General features: G+C 48.3%; 1 protein-coding gene across 1 annotated transcript in view; it reads right to left on the bottom strand.

Annotated features, from left to right (window-relative positions):
• Positions 1-15286, bottom strand: part of PDE4DIP (phosphodiesterase 4D interacting protein) — a 155343-nt gene that overhangs the window by 87673 nt on the left and 52384 nt on the right. The window contains exon 4 of the mRNA XM_054690876.1: positions 14534-14644. Coding sequence (XP_054546851.1) covers positions 14534-14644 — 111 coding nt within the window. The remainder of the gene's footprint in view (positions 1-14533; positions 14645-15286) is intronic.

Raw genomic sequence — 15286 nt, 5'->3', positions numbered from 1 at the left:
AAAGGAGAAAGCATGGCCCCGGGACAAGTCTGGACCCCAGAGTTCCAAAGGCAGGGAAGACTCCGGCCCCCCTCACTGTCTTCCTCTCGCCCTCCCCTGAAAGGATCAACATTCCCCCTGGGTGCTCTGCTGAGACTCGGGGTGCCAACTAAGCTCTCCAGACCTTAGAACAGAGGGGAAAGAGAGCACAGACCAAGGATTCGGTGGCAGTAAGGGATCATGTTTAAGTTTTGGGGTACAACAATAGCATTGTGGTTACATCTCAAAACAGAGCCCTACCTGCGAGAGGTAGGTAGGGTTATCTTCCAAACACAGCTCAGGATGCCTGAGAATTTGGAGCAGGGGTGTGAGCAGCGTGGTGGCAATTGCCACAGCTGGGTGGTGGGTCATGGTTCCCAGCCCTTGAGGCAGAAACATGGGAGGTGTTTTCCTCTTTATTTTTGTCAACATTTGAAAATTTTCATGATGAAAAGTTAAAATGGGTATGTTCATCACAAAAAGGAAACTGTCCAAATCCTTTCTTATTTTTTCATCTCTGTGTCTGTAATCCCCTAAACTGAGGTCACAAAGAACAAAAATTTGGCTCCCTACTACCGCTCCTTTCAGTCACCAGACTTATCTATGTTAACAGCAGTGCTGAGTGTTTCCCTGCGCTGAGGGACACAGGAAATATACCTGCCTCTGAGCACCTCTTAAACTCAAGGGATTAAGAATAGTCAGAGTCTGGGACATGGGGAGGAGAGAAGAGAGGCAGAAATAGATTGCAGACCAGATTTTTCTAGAGAGAAATGGGCAATTTTAGTTGGGCAAATTGAATGTGCTAGACACAGCTGGTCCTGCACAGGCCTTGGAGACATTTCAGTGGTGTCCAAGTCTGTTCTTTGGTGGATGAAGTTTCTTTCTGCTCATTCAGTTTTGGAGCAAACATAGGGCCTAGTAGGTCTAAATATTTGACTGTCAGAACTACCTTCAAATAGTCACTCCCCCCCCCAAACTTTATGTTTTTATCCAGCCAAGTACCTTGCATGGGGACCTCTCCCACTTGCCCAGAAAGATGATCAAGCCACCAGCATCGCTCCTAGTCTATGTTGATGTCAGATGCTCAAATGGGTTTTTTGATGATGGAGGAGCCCTTAGATTCTAGGGTGGAGGTGCCATCTTCTGCCGTCCCACAGACCCAGGTTCACTGTCTTCTTTTAGTGCAGCTAAGCTCCAAATTAGGGACACAGATCATCCCACCATGTGACAAGTGGCCTTCAGTGCCAAGGAAAGGACAGCAGGGCAGCGTCCTTGGCCTCAGTAACCAGAAGACTCTAGAAAGACAGGCACTCTCCTGCCAGAGCCTGCTTTTGTGTTCTGCCCCCAGAGAGAGAATAAAGAACAGTGGAAAAGTTTTAGTTTATACAATACAAATACAACGATTCACTGGTAATTGGCAAAACTCCCCGGTCCAGGTAAGTCTTTCAAGCTCAACCCACTTCAGTCCTTAGTTGGGGGCTGTACACAATACCCTTCCCGTCCCATCCCAGTTGACCTTGACTTTGACCTTGAGTAGATTAGCACAGACATCACATGTGAATAAGCACCGAGTCTATAGGGATCAGCCAGCTTGCGCGCACGTGTGTGTGTTTGTGTGTGTATATGTGTGTGTGTGTGTGTGTGTGTGTGTGTGTGTGCGCGTGCTAGGGAGAGAGACCTAGAGGGACAGGGGCAGAGATAAAAAACATGCTCAGGGGCCTGCCTGGTGGCTCAAGGGGTTAAGCACAGTACTATGGAGCTCTCTGAAGCCTCTGCAACACAAGTTCAATCCCAGCCGGCCAGGGAGCTGCCCACATGGCACAGCAGGCCTCTCCTGTCCCACCTGTTGCACCCCTCAGCAGTGTGTTTCGGTCAGTCTGCCTGTTCTGTTCCCACTGTCTCTGGTGAATCCTCCCACCCACCCCCAACCCGTACCTCTGGCCTGTACCCCAGTACTTGTGTGCATAAATAAATAAATCTTAAAGGAAAAAAAACATAGTCAGCAGGCAGAGGACAGGGTAGCTGAGACCTGGGCAACAGTAGCATTTGTTCATTCACTTGTTTTTTCATCGAACACTTACTGAGCATCTACCTTGGATGGGGAAGGCACTCTAGCAGGTACTGGACAGAGCAGAAGACACATCCTCAGCTACGGCCTAAGAGCACAGTAGAGTGTAGTGAACAGAAGAGACCCAGCCTCAGAGCCGCATGGGGATGCAAACCAGTGAGAGACATCAACAGCAGCAGACACGCAACCAACCCAGGGCTGTCCTGTGATTGCCACTGCAGCCTCCAGGATGTCTACCCCGAGACCCACCATGAGTTGTCAGGCCTTAGAGGCCCCCTCTTCCCAGCTCCCAGTTCTCAGCTTTTAGACAAGAGGGATATAGACTGAGCTACAGCACTACACAGGGAAAATGAAAAGCCTGGTACTTAGGGCAACAGGATGCGCAATGCAGACAGGGTAGGGCCGAAAAGTGACCAGGCCTGGGCCCACACACTAGCTTTCTCGTATCCTGTTAGATTAAATCATAGGAAAGTGCAGAGTCAACCATTTTTCGCATCATTCACAGTTCTGCACAGCTCCTCTGTATTCTAGAGGTAAATCACCCAAGAGTTCATTCCCTCCGGTGCTAATCTCATTACCTTTCAGAGATACTGTAAAAACGAGGTGAAAAGAACACAAGTGGAAAGGGTAATGTTTCTATAAATGTTAATTTCCCCAAAGGCAGCGAGATGCATGAGTCAGAGGAAGGAGAACAGCTATTCAGGTCGACACTAAATGTAGGGGTCTAAGGAAAAAAATACATGAAAATGAGGTTTAGTTCATGAGGTATCTCTGGATTTTGATGGTGGGGGAGGCTGTGCAGGGTTGGGGGAGACATGGGAGCTCTCTGTACCTTTTACTCAATTTTGCTGTGAACCTAAAACTGCTCTGAAAAATAAAATCTATTAAAAAATACATGAGAAAAAAATAAGGTGTCTAGGGTTTGTTGTTGTTTTTAGACTTTGATTTTAGAGGTCTCAGTACACACACTGCCTTGGTGTTCGCACTGATCTCCTGATTAAGACCCTGTCTGTCACCCCTAAACTCTTGGTTAAGTCCCAGAGGCTCTGTTGACCCGGCCCCAGTGAGCTGGCCAGTGGAGACAACATAAATACCCATGATCTCAGCCAGTCTCCCCTCCCTAGCACATTCCTCAGCGGGACGAATCTCTGACTTGGCAGGAGCTTCTCTGCTCACAAATAGGTCCGGCTAGGCTTAATTTAGCCCAGTGCAGGCCTCCTGTGATAAGCAGGGGTGGGCGGGACCCCTGAAGCCCCCAGAACACCTTGTGTGGACACAGGAGCCCAGTCCAGCTGGAGAGGCTGAAGGGCACATGTGGTGACTTCAAACTGGCACTCGGGTCACCTCCGTGCTTCCCTTGACTTCTCTTCGGACAGCAGGCAGAGAATCCAACAAGCAAAAATTTGAATAAGCGACCAAATTTAACCTCGGGGTTTAGGGGTATAGCTTGATACTCACTTTCTGTCGACAGATTAGTGCACGTGAAACCCACGGGATGCTAGTATTTTTAAGTTATCTGTGGCATCTGATATCATCTTTTGTTCCCCAATTCAGCACTCAATTCTGGATTGACACTTGCTTTGATCTAGTCTCCAAAAAAGATACAGCCCTTCATTTCTGTTTTGCAAAGTCCAGGACAATTTTTCTTACATTGAAACTTACACTATGAGCCGGAATCTAAATCCTATCACCTCCTCCCTCGGGGGCCTTGCTGTGTCGAAGCGTCGCCCTGCCACCAGGCGACTTTGCTGAAGTTATACCTCCGGGGGACCAGAGCCAGCACTTAGGCTGAAGACTCTAAGCTGTGCCATCCAGGATGGCAGCCATGAGCCACACGTGACTCGTACCCCCTGGAGCTGTGACGAGTGGAGAGGGAGGTCTGCTGTCAGCGTTTCAGACAGTGCCTGCAGGATGATAAAGGCTGAAGACAACCAAAGTCTATGAAATCTCAATCATTTTAACATGTTGATTTCATGTTGAAATATTTTAAGTATATTTTAACATTAACTTCACATTTCTTTTTCTTTTAATGTGACCACCAGAATATTGCACATTACATCTGTGGTTCACAATATAGTTCTGAGGGACGGTGCTGCCTTATGTCAGGAAAAGGATGTGCAAGCTTTAGGTAGATTCCACGAACACACACCCCATCACAGCTAATCCTGGGTTATGAGAGCACCTTTCAGAGTTGTGTGGGGTTATCGTACTCATCAGCCAGCACAATCCAAAGGTGATTCCAGCTAGCCATACATGAAGCAAAACCATCTGGGGCCGGGTGATAACAGGCACGACTTGAACAGGAACCAGATTACAGTTACTCAGACCATGTCCAGACACTACCCTGCAAGTGTGGGGGAGGCGGGGCCCCCTCAGTGTTCTCACCACTGTATCTCCATTGCTAACGCAGCGCCCTCACACAGACAGTAGATGTTTATCAACTGAATGCATGTTGTTCGAAACAAAAATGTAGCACTCAAATAATTCTCAGTGTTAAGATTTCCCTCTTAAAACTCTGCTTTTCTCAATCTGTTTTCTTCCTACTTTCCAGCCCCTCTCCGGGAGAGATGCCCAGTTCCAGGCAGGCCTGGAGGTCAACCGCAGAGCACCAAAGCCAGCTTCAGTGCACCACTGGCCGCTGTGGCTATCACCTGCGGCCTTGATCATGTTAATGCAGAAGGCACTTGGGGGTGTGGGGCATGTGAGCCTGACTGTGGACTCTTGGAGCATGGGTGTGCACGCATGTGTAAGTGTGCATGCATAAGTGTGCACGCCTGAGCCTAGAGGTCAGGGCTGTGAGGGCAGGGTCACTCAGAGGAAGATGGCTATGGGAGATAGCTGCGGAAGGACTAGTGACTGACTACAGGAGAGGCAAGACCACGAGAGTGCGCCAGAGAGCCCGCAGAGAAGCCTCCTGGCCCCCGTGCCTGCCCTGCACCTGTTTGCCCCACTCCTAGTGGCTTCCCTCAGAGCAAAAGCCCAAGACTTTAAAATGATCTGTCAGAGCCTGTCTGATCTCACCAGCCCGATGACCTCTGCAGCTTCCCGGCCATTTCCCTGAGTGGAATATTCTTCCACCTAGCTTCTGTTTGACTGATTTCCTCATCTCCTTCAAGTCATTGCTTAAAAATCATTTTCGATGGCAAAGTCACTTTGAAAAACTTTCAGAAAAAAAAAGGCAAAAAGTTTGGCAGCATCTTAGACATGGAAATATATGCTTACAGCTGAGGACCAAGCCCTTTTATTCTCGGTGGACACAGCTCACTGAGACTTCTCTCAGGTCACTTCTGACTCTGTTCTTCCCCAAATGAGAAATTCCAATTCCATTGCTCTTCCCTCATAAGCTTTGTTTTCTAATTTTTTTAAAGATTTATTTATTTATACAAGAGCTGGGGTACAGGCCAGAGGTGTGCGTGTGGGGGGCGGTGAGAGGATTCCCCAGAGACAGAGCGGGGAGCAGAACAGGCAGACTGCCTGAAAACACTGCTGAGGGAGCAGCGGGTGAGACAGGGGAGGTCTGCCGCGCCCTGTGGGATTCTTGCCGGCCGGCCGGCATCGAACCAGCGCTGCAGAGGCTGCGGACAGCTTCACAGTGCAGCGCTCAACTGCCTGCACCACCAGGGAGGCCCCTGCTTTCTAATTTTAAAGTTTGGATTGAATATTTCCCGATTTCCTCTGAATTTCTGAAGTTTTCTCTTTCTACCAGACTCACCACCAGTCTGACCAGGCCGGCCGCGGGGAGGACAGCGTGGTTTCTGTTACACCCCACGCGGCAAGGGGCTCAGGGCCACCTGTTACTGTAGACTCACCTCTTCCTACCACAATCGCGGTGAAAGACACTCGGGAAAGCAATATTGTCTTACTGGAGCTTGTTTCTTTTTAATCAGACCTTCATACAATGTAGAGCTAGTGGTGAAGAAACATCATTTGCATTTGAAAGAGCGACTACAAGTTCTCAAGAACAGCCAAGGTCTTGTTAGTTGAAGAATTAGGCCATGTGGCTGCTGGGATACCAGGTACACTCCCTGAGGCCATTAATGGCAAATCTGGTTCTGTGAAAAATGGGCGAGAGACCCCAACATCACAGGTTATTACATGCTGAGGTTAAAGACCTGTGAGGAGCACAGTAGAGCCAGGAGGTAGTGAACACCAAATGCAGCTCCTCAGCGCTTACTGGGAAGCATTTAGCATTTATCTTCCATGTGCTCGTGTGCATCTGGGGAAGGGGAGAGAGGATATGGGACACAGCGCCAAGCCTGGGCACTACCAGAGGATGGAGAGTAACCTGGGCAGGAGCCTTTCCTGGAAACAAGGACCGAGAAGGGTCCTCAGCACTGTTTACCTTCCTCTTCCATGGAGACCCTGAAGCACTGGTGACATACTCTGACACCTTAAAGAATAGGGGAAATCTAAGTGGAAAGAGAATTAGGGAGCTAGCAGTTTAGGGCCAATTGAGGGTTGAGAAAACCTGAATTTTCCAGCTCTAATTGCTATCACCGAGCTCTAACGGTAGCCATGCAGCAAGACTCCTTAGGGGGCCTCCATGTAATCAAGCTTTCCGCAGCTGACAGAAGCTTTCTCTCCTCCTATCACAGCTTTGCTCCCATCCACAGCTTTGCGAAGGCTGGCGAGAACAGTTACTCTGACCCTGCCTCTGAGTGCCCTGAGCCTCCAGGGCACTGGAAATGGTTCTCCAGCAACCTGGGCTCCTCCACTAAAAACAAGACTTAGAACAGGACAGCTCCCCACCCCTCAGGGGCACTGGTCCTCTGAGCCCAACAGGCCACCACCTCCACTTGATTTCTGTGCCAGGACAGACCTGATGTACAGGACTCGGGAGTTCCTGACTTTTTTTTTTTTAAGATTTATTTATTTATGCATACAAGAACTGGGGTACAGGCGAGAGGTGGAGGAGGATGAGAGGATTCACCAGAGGCAGAGCAGGGAACAGAACAGGCAGAGTGATAAATACACTGCCGAGGGGAGCAGCGGGGAGACAGAAGAGGTCTGCTACGCCATGTGGGTAGCCCCTGGGCCAGGATCGAACTCGTGCTGCAGAGGCCGCAGACAGCTTCATAGTGCTGTGCTTAACCCCTGTGCCACCAGGGAGGCCTGGAAGTTCATGACTTTGGAGTGGAGTGGTGACAGCCTACCTTTTCATCAATTGAGTTGTGCGAGGTGAACAAGACAAGTTTATGTCTGAAGTAAGCAGATACTTAGTATAGGGCCAGCAAGCACCAGGCAGGTTCACTATGGATTTGGGCAGATGGATAAAGGACAATCCCAGAGCGCTCGGTGGATTTTTGAGGCTTTAATGCTCTCAGGGAACCAGGCAGGAGGCTGGCATGCAAGGAGGCAGGCACGGGCCAAGCAACTGACTCTCCCAGCCCCCCACAAATCTATACTATTTCTCTGGGTTCTTCTGGCGTTCTCACGTGGTCTTGCCTCTTCTGTAGTCACTCATCCTCTCATATCTGGCCTCCATCTCTGAGTGATGCCACCCTTATATCCCTGGCCTCTAGGCTCCAATGTGCACACTTGCACATGTCCACACCCTACTCCAGGTGTCCACACTCAGGCAATCATGCCCCTTGCCAATGCTCCTAAGCACTTTCTGCATTAACACGATCAAGGCCGCAGGTGACAGCCACAGACACTAGAGGCGTAAAAATCCTGATTAATTCCATTCACCCTACACTGGGCTTGACCCAAGAAGAGCTCAGCAGGGAGGTGGAGAATCTCTGAGAAGGGCAGCCACCTGTGCTCCCTTACAGACACTCTGAAGCCGGTCAAGAAAAAGTGATCCTCAAGCACGTCCAGCCTAGGCCCAGGCCTGGACTCTCCTCCCAGCTGCAGACTATGGCCTCCACGCTGGCAGCTGCTCCACTCGCCCAAAGCCTCAGCGAGGACTTCCTCCTCAGGCCCCGTGTGGGCTTTCTAAGGTGCTGTGTGGATAAGGAGGTGGCTTCTTGCCCTCCCTGGGAGTGGGGCCTTGCCTGAGTTTGGGAGATGAGGAACTGGCACGAGAAGGCAGCCTCTGCCATCCCTTTTGCCCAACTTCTTCAAGCCAAGTTTTCAAAGAGCAGGCATGGTGGCTGCCCAATGTTGCCCAGAGTCTGTTCTGAAGTTGCTTGGCCAAACGCCAGCTGACTGGTACTTCACTCTCTGGGGAACGGCATGTACCACGTCGGTCGGGTCTTTGGCGTGTGGGTGGATCAGCTGCTGTTAACATGATAGGGTGGGCCCATTTCCAGCTTGCTCCAGTCCCCGCTCTGTGCCTTAGTTAAGTGTAACAGATTCGCTTGTCTGTGAAGCTGAACCTCTTAAGTGAGAATGCATAGGCCAGAGAAGGGGGCAGAGAAACAAAAAGCATTCACAATGGCTTCAAGAAACACGCAGAAGAAACTCCTAGGGAAAGCATTTAGGCTGCATAAATATTTTGCTTTGGCAGCTGGCGCAGGATACAGAATCATGTATCTGCAGGTTACTCTAGCTCCTGCTGTGGGTGTTCTATTTTAGTCCAGTAGTGAAAAGAGAAGGAAGTCTAAACTTTAGATAAGTGTATTAATTTTCTTGAACTTTTGGTGAAGACCAAGGGAGTCATTGTAAGTTTCTGGACAGTTAGCAAGGCCTCTGGGGTCTGGACTCAACTCGATCCTTCATATGCTGTGTGACCTTAGGCAATTAATTTTAACAATCTGGGTCTCAGCCTCATATTTAAAATGAGGGCTTCAGGCCTCTCTGGTGGCACAGGCGGTTGAGCGCAACACCGCAAAGCTGTCTACAGCCTCTGCAGCGCGGGTTCTATTCCTGCTGGCCATGAAGATACCCACACGGCGTGGCAGACCTCTCCTGTCTTGCCCACCGCTCCCCTCAGCATTTGTATTTCATCAGTCTGCCTGTTCTGTTTCATGTTCTGTCTCTGGTGAATCCTCTCACCCTCCTGCACATCTGGCCTGTACCCCAGTTCTTGTATAAATAAATAAATCTTTAAAAAAGATAAAAATAAAATGAGGGCCTTATTCATTAGAGAAAGCTGAATGAATATAGGAACTCTCTACTACACTATTTTTGTGACTTTTCTTCTAAGGCTAAAATTATTTTAAAATAATTTTCTTAAAAAAGTGAAGAGGTTATACAGGTTATCTCCAATATTCTTGCTGCTCTAAGATGTGATTTTATGTTCTTATTTCTCTCCCTTAAGGTGAAAGGAAGTCTCTTTCCAGCTCTCTGAGCACATATTAAAGCAGAATGTTGTCCACTTCCTCTACCACAGACAAGATGTTGCTAAGTCCTCCAAGTACAAATCTTTTACACATCCTATGCACTGGGCAAAAATGGAATTCTCAAAAAACACATAAAAACACCCCATTCACACCCATTTTATCCTTGCAAACAAGTGAACTCATCCAGCAGGGGGAAGCTGTTTTTGGAAGTTCATGCTTATAAAACTTCAGTTTTTCCCCTAGCAACTGGGCTAATTATAACTCCAGCTACCTGGTAACACCACTAGATTTTCCTAACATTGGCTGACAGTTTTAAAGCCACCTCAGCTCTGCTGGCACCTCCCTTGACTGAGAAAACACTGGAGGAGCTGAGATCCGGGGTGGAGGGAAGTAACTTCCTCAGCTGGGCTGAGCATATCCACAATGCTGCCCAGAGGCACAGGTCTTCAGACCGGGGAGGGAGGTCAGTGCTAACCGTGCTCTAGACCTCTCATTTCATCAACAGAAGCTGAGCCTCAGAAAAAATAACTTGTCTTACTTCGGAACATGCCAGCCCTCTTGAATCCTTCTCCTCAACTTTCCTATTCCTCCCTAATCACCAAGCCCCATAGATATTTTTTTTTTTAAAGATTTATTTATTTATTTATATAAGCACTGGGTACAGTCAGAAGCGCGGGAGGGTGAGAGAATTCACCAGAGCCAGAGCGGGGAGCAGAGCAGGCAGAAGGACCGAAGGACACTGCTGAGGGGAGCAGCGGGCGGCAGGAGAGGTCTGCGCGCCATGCGGGACCCTCCTCTGGTGGCCGGGGAGCAGCTGGGGATCGAACTGGCACCTTGGAGGCTTCGGGCAGTTTCGCAACCCAGCGCTCAACTGCTGCGCCACCAGGGAGGCCCACCCATAGATATTTTATCTCCCAATTATTTTTCAGAAAAGTTCCCTCCCTGATCTTAGCTTGGCTCCTCCTCATCTGCTATTTGGCCTGCCTCTTCCTCTGATGTCCTGTCTTACATTCCTCGAGTCCCTCCCACTAGAGAGATAGATGTATATGCCATGTTCCCACTGCTTAAAGCCTATCATCCTTGGGACAAAGTCTACACTCCTTTGAGTATAAATGTGCAGCAACAGGGATATTTGGACTGTCTAATATTATTCACACATAGGCTGTCTAAAATGAAGAATTGAGACAAACAGGGAAAATGGTCCCACATCCAGTATTAAGGAAAAAGAAAATGATTTGGAATAAAAAATGGTCCAGATCAAATGTCTTCAGCAATTGGACTTATCTGGACAATTTCTTCATCTCTCAATTGGTCACAATAGTAGCAAATATTTCTTGAGAGCTCAACCTATGATTAGGCATTGTGCTGACTTCAACTCAGTGACTCAGGTGACCTCCCCAGGTGAGTCCTATTGCAATTATCACTTCAGCTCAGAGAAAGAACAGTGTTTGCCCAAGTTAACATATATAGCAAGATTCCATCTCGAGCCTGCCGATCCTACTACGCCCAGTAATGGTAGAACAGAAATGCTGGAATTCTGGTAGGATTTGAAAGACAGGTCAAGTCAGTAGGATACTTATCATGATTTCTTAAAAACTGAGCTGCCGAGGTATGCCATGAATAAACTTGACAGTTTGCTCACAAAGAATATCCAATCTCAACGATGAGAAACTACAGTTTCTGGGTCATAAGTCAGTTCCTTTGACGCTCAGCTAAAAGCCAAATTCACCTTAACTTTCCAACATCAACTAAGTCCATTTTAAACATCGACTCCCATCTAGTCCAGGATGACAACATCAACATTGGGCAAATGCAGTGAATACTCCTCTTGCATGCTGTTTGGGTGTTGGGTGTTTCCCCACCCAGTGGTGGATTTCATAAAATCCAGGGTCAGACATATTTCCAGTGGCAGTGCACTCGGCTGTCACGAGAAGATGCAGGATTAGATAATCAACAACAATGAGGAAGTGAGCCAAGTTAGCAGCCAGAGATTATTTATCCAAGCAGCTGCAGTCCAGAAATGCTAATAAGCCAGCCTCCCTAGGAGTGAGTCTTTCTCAGCTGTGGACCCCTCACTGCATTATCGCACTGTGTTTTGCTGCAGAATTGGAAGCTATATGTACTGCGATGGTTTCTCCTTTCCATGTTTTATACACGCAAATTATCCTTCCCCCTACAGTGAACCTACAATTACTATTTGCTACCAGGAGGGGGAAGTGGTAGGTGATCACATGGGCAAATGCCTCAGCGTGTGTAGCTCTTCCTGTGGGTTTTTTAAAACTTCTCATAAAAATTGAAGCTTGCAGGGTACTTTAACTTCAGTAGTCCCCACAAAAGTAGCAAGTCTCACAGAACCAATGTTCATGTATAATTTAATACTATTTTATTAACCCATGACCAGTATGAATCTTAAGATTGCTTCCAAATTCAAAAGAAAAACAAGTTCAAAAGAAAAACTCTTAACTCCTTTTTTATTTGCTTGCTTTGAAGTTGATACTTCTAGGTTTTTATATCACTTCACTTACAGTTAAACATATTTGTGGTTTTCTTTACAATTAAGGATCTAGTAATATTTATTCATCTCTCCTTCAAGACTTGCCACTTGGAAGATAAAGACAGGATCTTTCTACCCCAGTGTCTTATATTTCCCTTCCCTGCAGTCATCGTGTGAAATGCTTGTGTCTCTCACTAAGACAGTGCTTCTTAACTATAATTAGGCATAAGTATCTCACCAAAACTGTATTAGCAAAAATATGTAAAAATGATAATTATCTATGATAGACTTCAATTGCATGTTTCACAAACACTGGTTTTATTTATACATAAGAGAATCATGCAATACCGCACCCACATTATTGCAACTTATTGCATGTTATTTGTAAATTATTGCAGAATTTACTCGATGTGATTTAATGCTTTTACTATATTTAAAGAAGTGTCCTTCAAACACTAAAGAAACTTGAAGTTAAGGAATTCTGGTCACAGACAAGGGCTCTAGGTCCTCATCTGATCTACATGACTCACCATAAGACACACTGAATGATGCCATCTATGTCTCTTCACCAACAACACTGCTAATTAATTGTACTAACTTTGCGTACTGATGATGTGACTAATAGGGATAAACATAAGACACATTCATGGGAATATATGGCAGCAAGATAAAAGGAGACAAACCTCCTCTATATTTTATAATATCATAACCATTACTAGTAGGCATCTAACTACTACCTTCTCCTTTTTTATGATGCTATGAAGTTTGACAAAGTGCTTTGATAAAGTCTTCCTACTTAATCTTTATGACTGCTATTTATTCATACTCTCACTGCCTGTGGCTCAGCACATTTTCATTAATGTCCATTTCACAAGGGTTAGAACAGGAGCAGATAGGTTAAGTAACTTGCCAGGTCCCCTGGTTGTCTGGGCCCCTCAACCTTTTATCATTCATCACTTCAGAGTGTGATCAGCTAATTTCAACTATGAGGTCAGTGATTGATAAATAACTTTGTGTTCTGCTTCTCCAATAATAGCGTTCATTATAACCTGAGCCATTAGTGTTTCCCAAATAATCGCAGCCAAAGAGGACGGGTGAAATGGCACAGGGAAGTTTGGTGGGAAGGGAAGCGTAGGGACACTACTCTGAGAGTCCTCAAATCACAGGATGCTGGTTGCTGCCTGACAGACTGCCCTTAAGACTAGAGGACGAGTCATATACGGGACTAGTGGCAAAACCAGTCCCATAACAAAACGCCGGTCCCAAAACAAAAGGGTCGTGGCCTCCACATGTGACAATATCCAGCGATGCACACCCCCACCCCAACCCCCAGCAGCTTCTGGTCTCCTCCATCACAGTTCTCTAGGAGCGCGAGGGGGCCCTCTCCTACCCCAGTTGGAGTCACCTGGAGATTGTCTCTCAGTCAGTACAGAGCAGAGGGCAAGACCAAATGGTTCATGTAACATTTAATTCCATCTAAAAAAAAAAGCACTTTCTGGCAAATTATTTAAGAAATTTTGCTTTTCTTTGCCTCGCTTTGGAGACCGTGGATGGGAAGCTGCTACCTCTGGACAGAGGCAGATACCACCCCACCCTCCCGCTCCACCTCCACTGGGCAGGAGTGACTCCTCCACCCCTGTCAGCTCGATTTACTGAGACCCACTGTCCATAAAGACACATAGAAGATGAGAGGTAAGTTTGGCTCAATTTCAGGAAAATTCTGGTTAAAATATGGACATCCAGGAAAGACAGAAATTAGGGCTAAATCCCCAGATTCTGCTGTCCCTGTTACTGGAATCTACTGAATCATCACCAGCGTCTCATAGACACCAGTTATTCCTCTAATGCAACACAGCCCCGACAGTAGGTAGTACTTCCCAGCCTTCCTGGCAGACCAGGAGACACACAGACACTCCTACTTGTAGAGTCCTCTGGTGCACACGGTGCAGATTTAGAATCTCTGCTAAAGTCAGAGGTGACTAGCTCCAAGGTCACTCGGGCCCCTTGGGTCCAACTTGCCCAGGATTAAAAAGCCTGAGGAAATCAATATTGTGGTAACCAGCTGGGAAGCTTAGTCCTTGGAGACCATGGCCTCATGTCAAGGTGCGATCTCATCTCAGCCTGAGCTTGCAATCCCCTCCTCCTCCTTCCTTCCCCGCCCTAACCCGCCATCAATCAAGCCTCCCCTCCAGGGAAGCCACCAGCTCCCACCCCACCTCAGAACAACTGCTATTTCATCCGAAGCCTTTTCTTCTTCATTCTAAGGTGAATTGTTCCTAAGGCTGAAAATGCCTAAGGCCCTGCCTAAAGCCGTATCTGCATGATCCTCTTCACAGCAACGGGACTTTCTCAAGGAATAGAAAGCTTGAGTCGGAAGGCCAGTGGGCATGGACCTGAAACCACCTGCTGCAGAGTCACCTCTGGGACTGGTTACAATGCAAACTTCTGAGCTCTCCCTCTTGCAACTAAGTCCGAATCCCTGAGGCGAGGCAGGGAATCTATCCTTGAAACTAGCGCCCAAGGTGACCGCCCCACAGGTTCCAGGCAGAGTCTGAGAGCCTCCAGTTTCATCTAGCTCCCTCTTCACAGGGATGGAAAGGAGAAAACTGGCGCAAAAGATGCAAAATGGGCTTGTCCAAGGTCCCAAGGCATCAAAGGGACCCCCCGGGGGGGAGCCAGCTCCCAGCCCAGGCGCCAGCCCACCCGCCCCGGCCCCGCTGCACTCACCCGCCTGTAGACATCCTCCCGGCCGGCCTCACACTTCTGCTGCATGCGCTCCTCCAGGAAGTAGATGCGGAGCTTGAGGCTGAAGTTCTCCTTCTTCAGGTCATTGAGGTGCTGGGACAGAGTGCGATACCCATTAGACATGGTGGGCAACCCCTGGGGAGGAGCTTGCCCAGCCGCCCTCACCCCAGGAACATGGCGCGGCGCGGCCGCTGCATGGGCAGGCCTGCGGGACGAGGCTACGGCGACATGGCCAGGCGGCTGGCGCGGGCTCCCCAACACTCGGGCCTGGCCTCGCTGCTCTGGGTGCTGGGGCTCAGCACACTTTCCTTTTTTACCCCGGGAGATATTTGTGGAATCCCTGACAGAGGAACATGCTGCGTGAACTCAGACACAAGTGGTGAAACCCGACTCCGGTCAGGACAGGCCGGCGCCCTCCCAGAGCCTCCAGGCCCATCTGCGACCAGCTCGCTGCTTCTGGGGACAGAGAGGACGCAGACCCCCAGCAGCTTCCAGGAAATGAGGGCGTGGAGTGATTCGAGGTGTTCTTTGTGGTTGCACAAAAGAGAAGGGGTGGGGGCCTGAGTGGGCATCTCAGTTCCTGCTCTGCGCCAGAAGACCCAGTGGAGAGTGGCCAGAAGGGAGAGATCCAGGTCACCATAGAGAAGAGTCCAGGGACACAAAACAGTGAGCACATGTCAAGTGTCTGCTTTCTGCCAGGTGCAAAACTTACAAAACTGCTAACCAGAGAGGGTT

This window comes from Talpa occidentalis, unplaced genomic scaffold (assembly GCF_014898055.3).
Source record: "Talpa occidentalis isolate TD23 unplaced genomic scaffold, MPIMG_talOcc4v2.1 talOcc4.9, whole genome shotgun sequence".
NCBI lineage: Eukaryota > Metazoa > Chordata > Mammalia > Eulipotyphla > Talpidae > Talpa > Talpa occidentalis.
The sequence above is the reverse complement of the archived record's forward strand: the minus strand, read 5'-3'. Positions and strand labels throughout refer to the sequence as shown.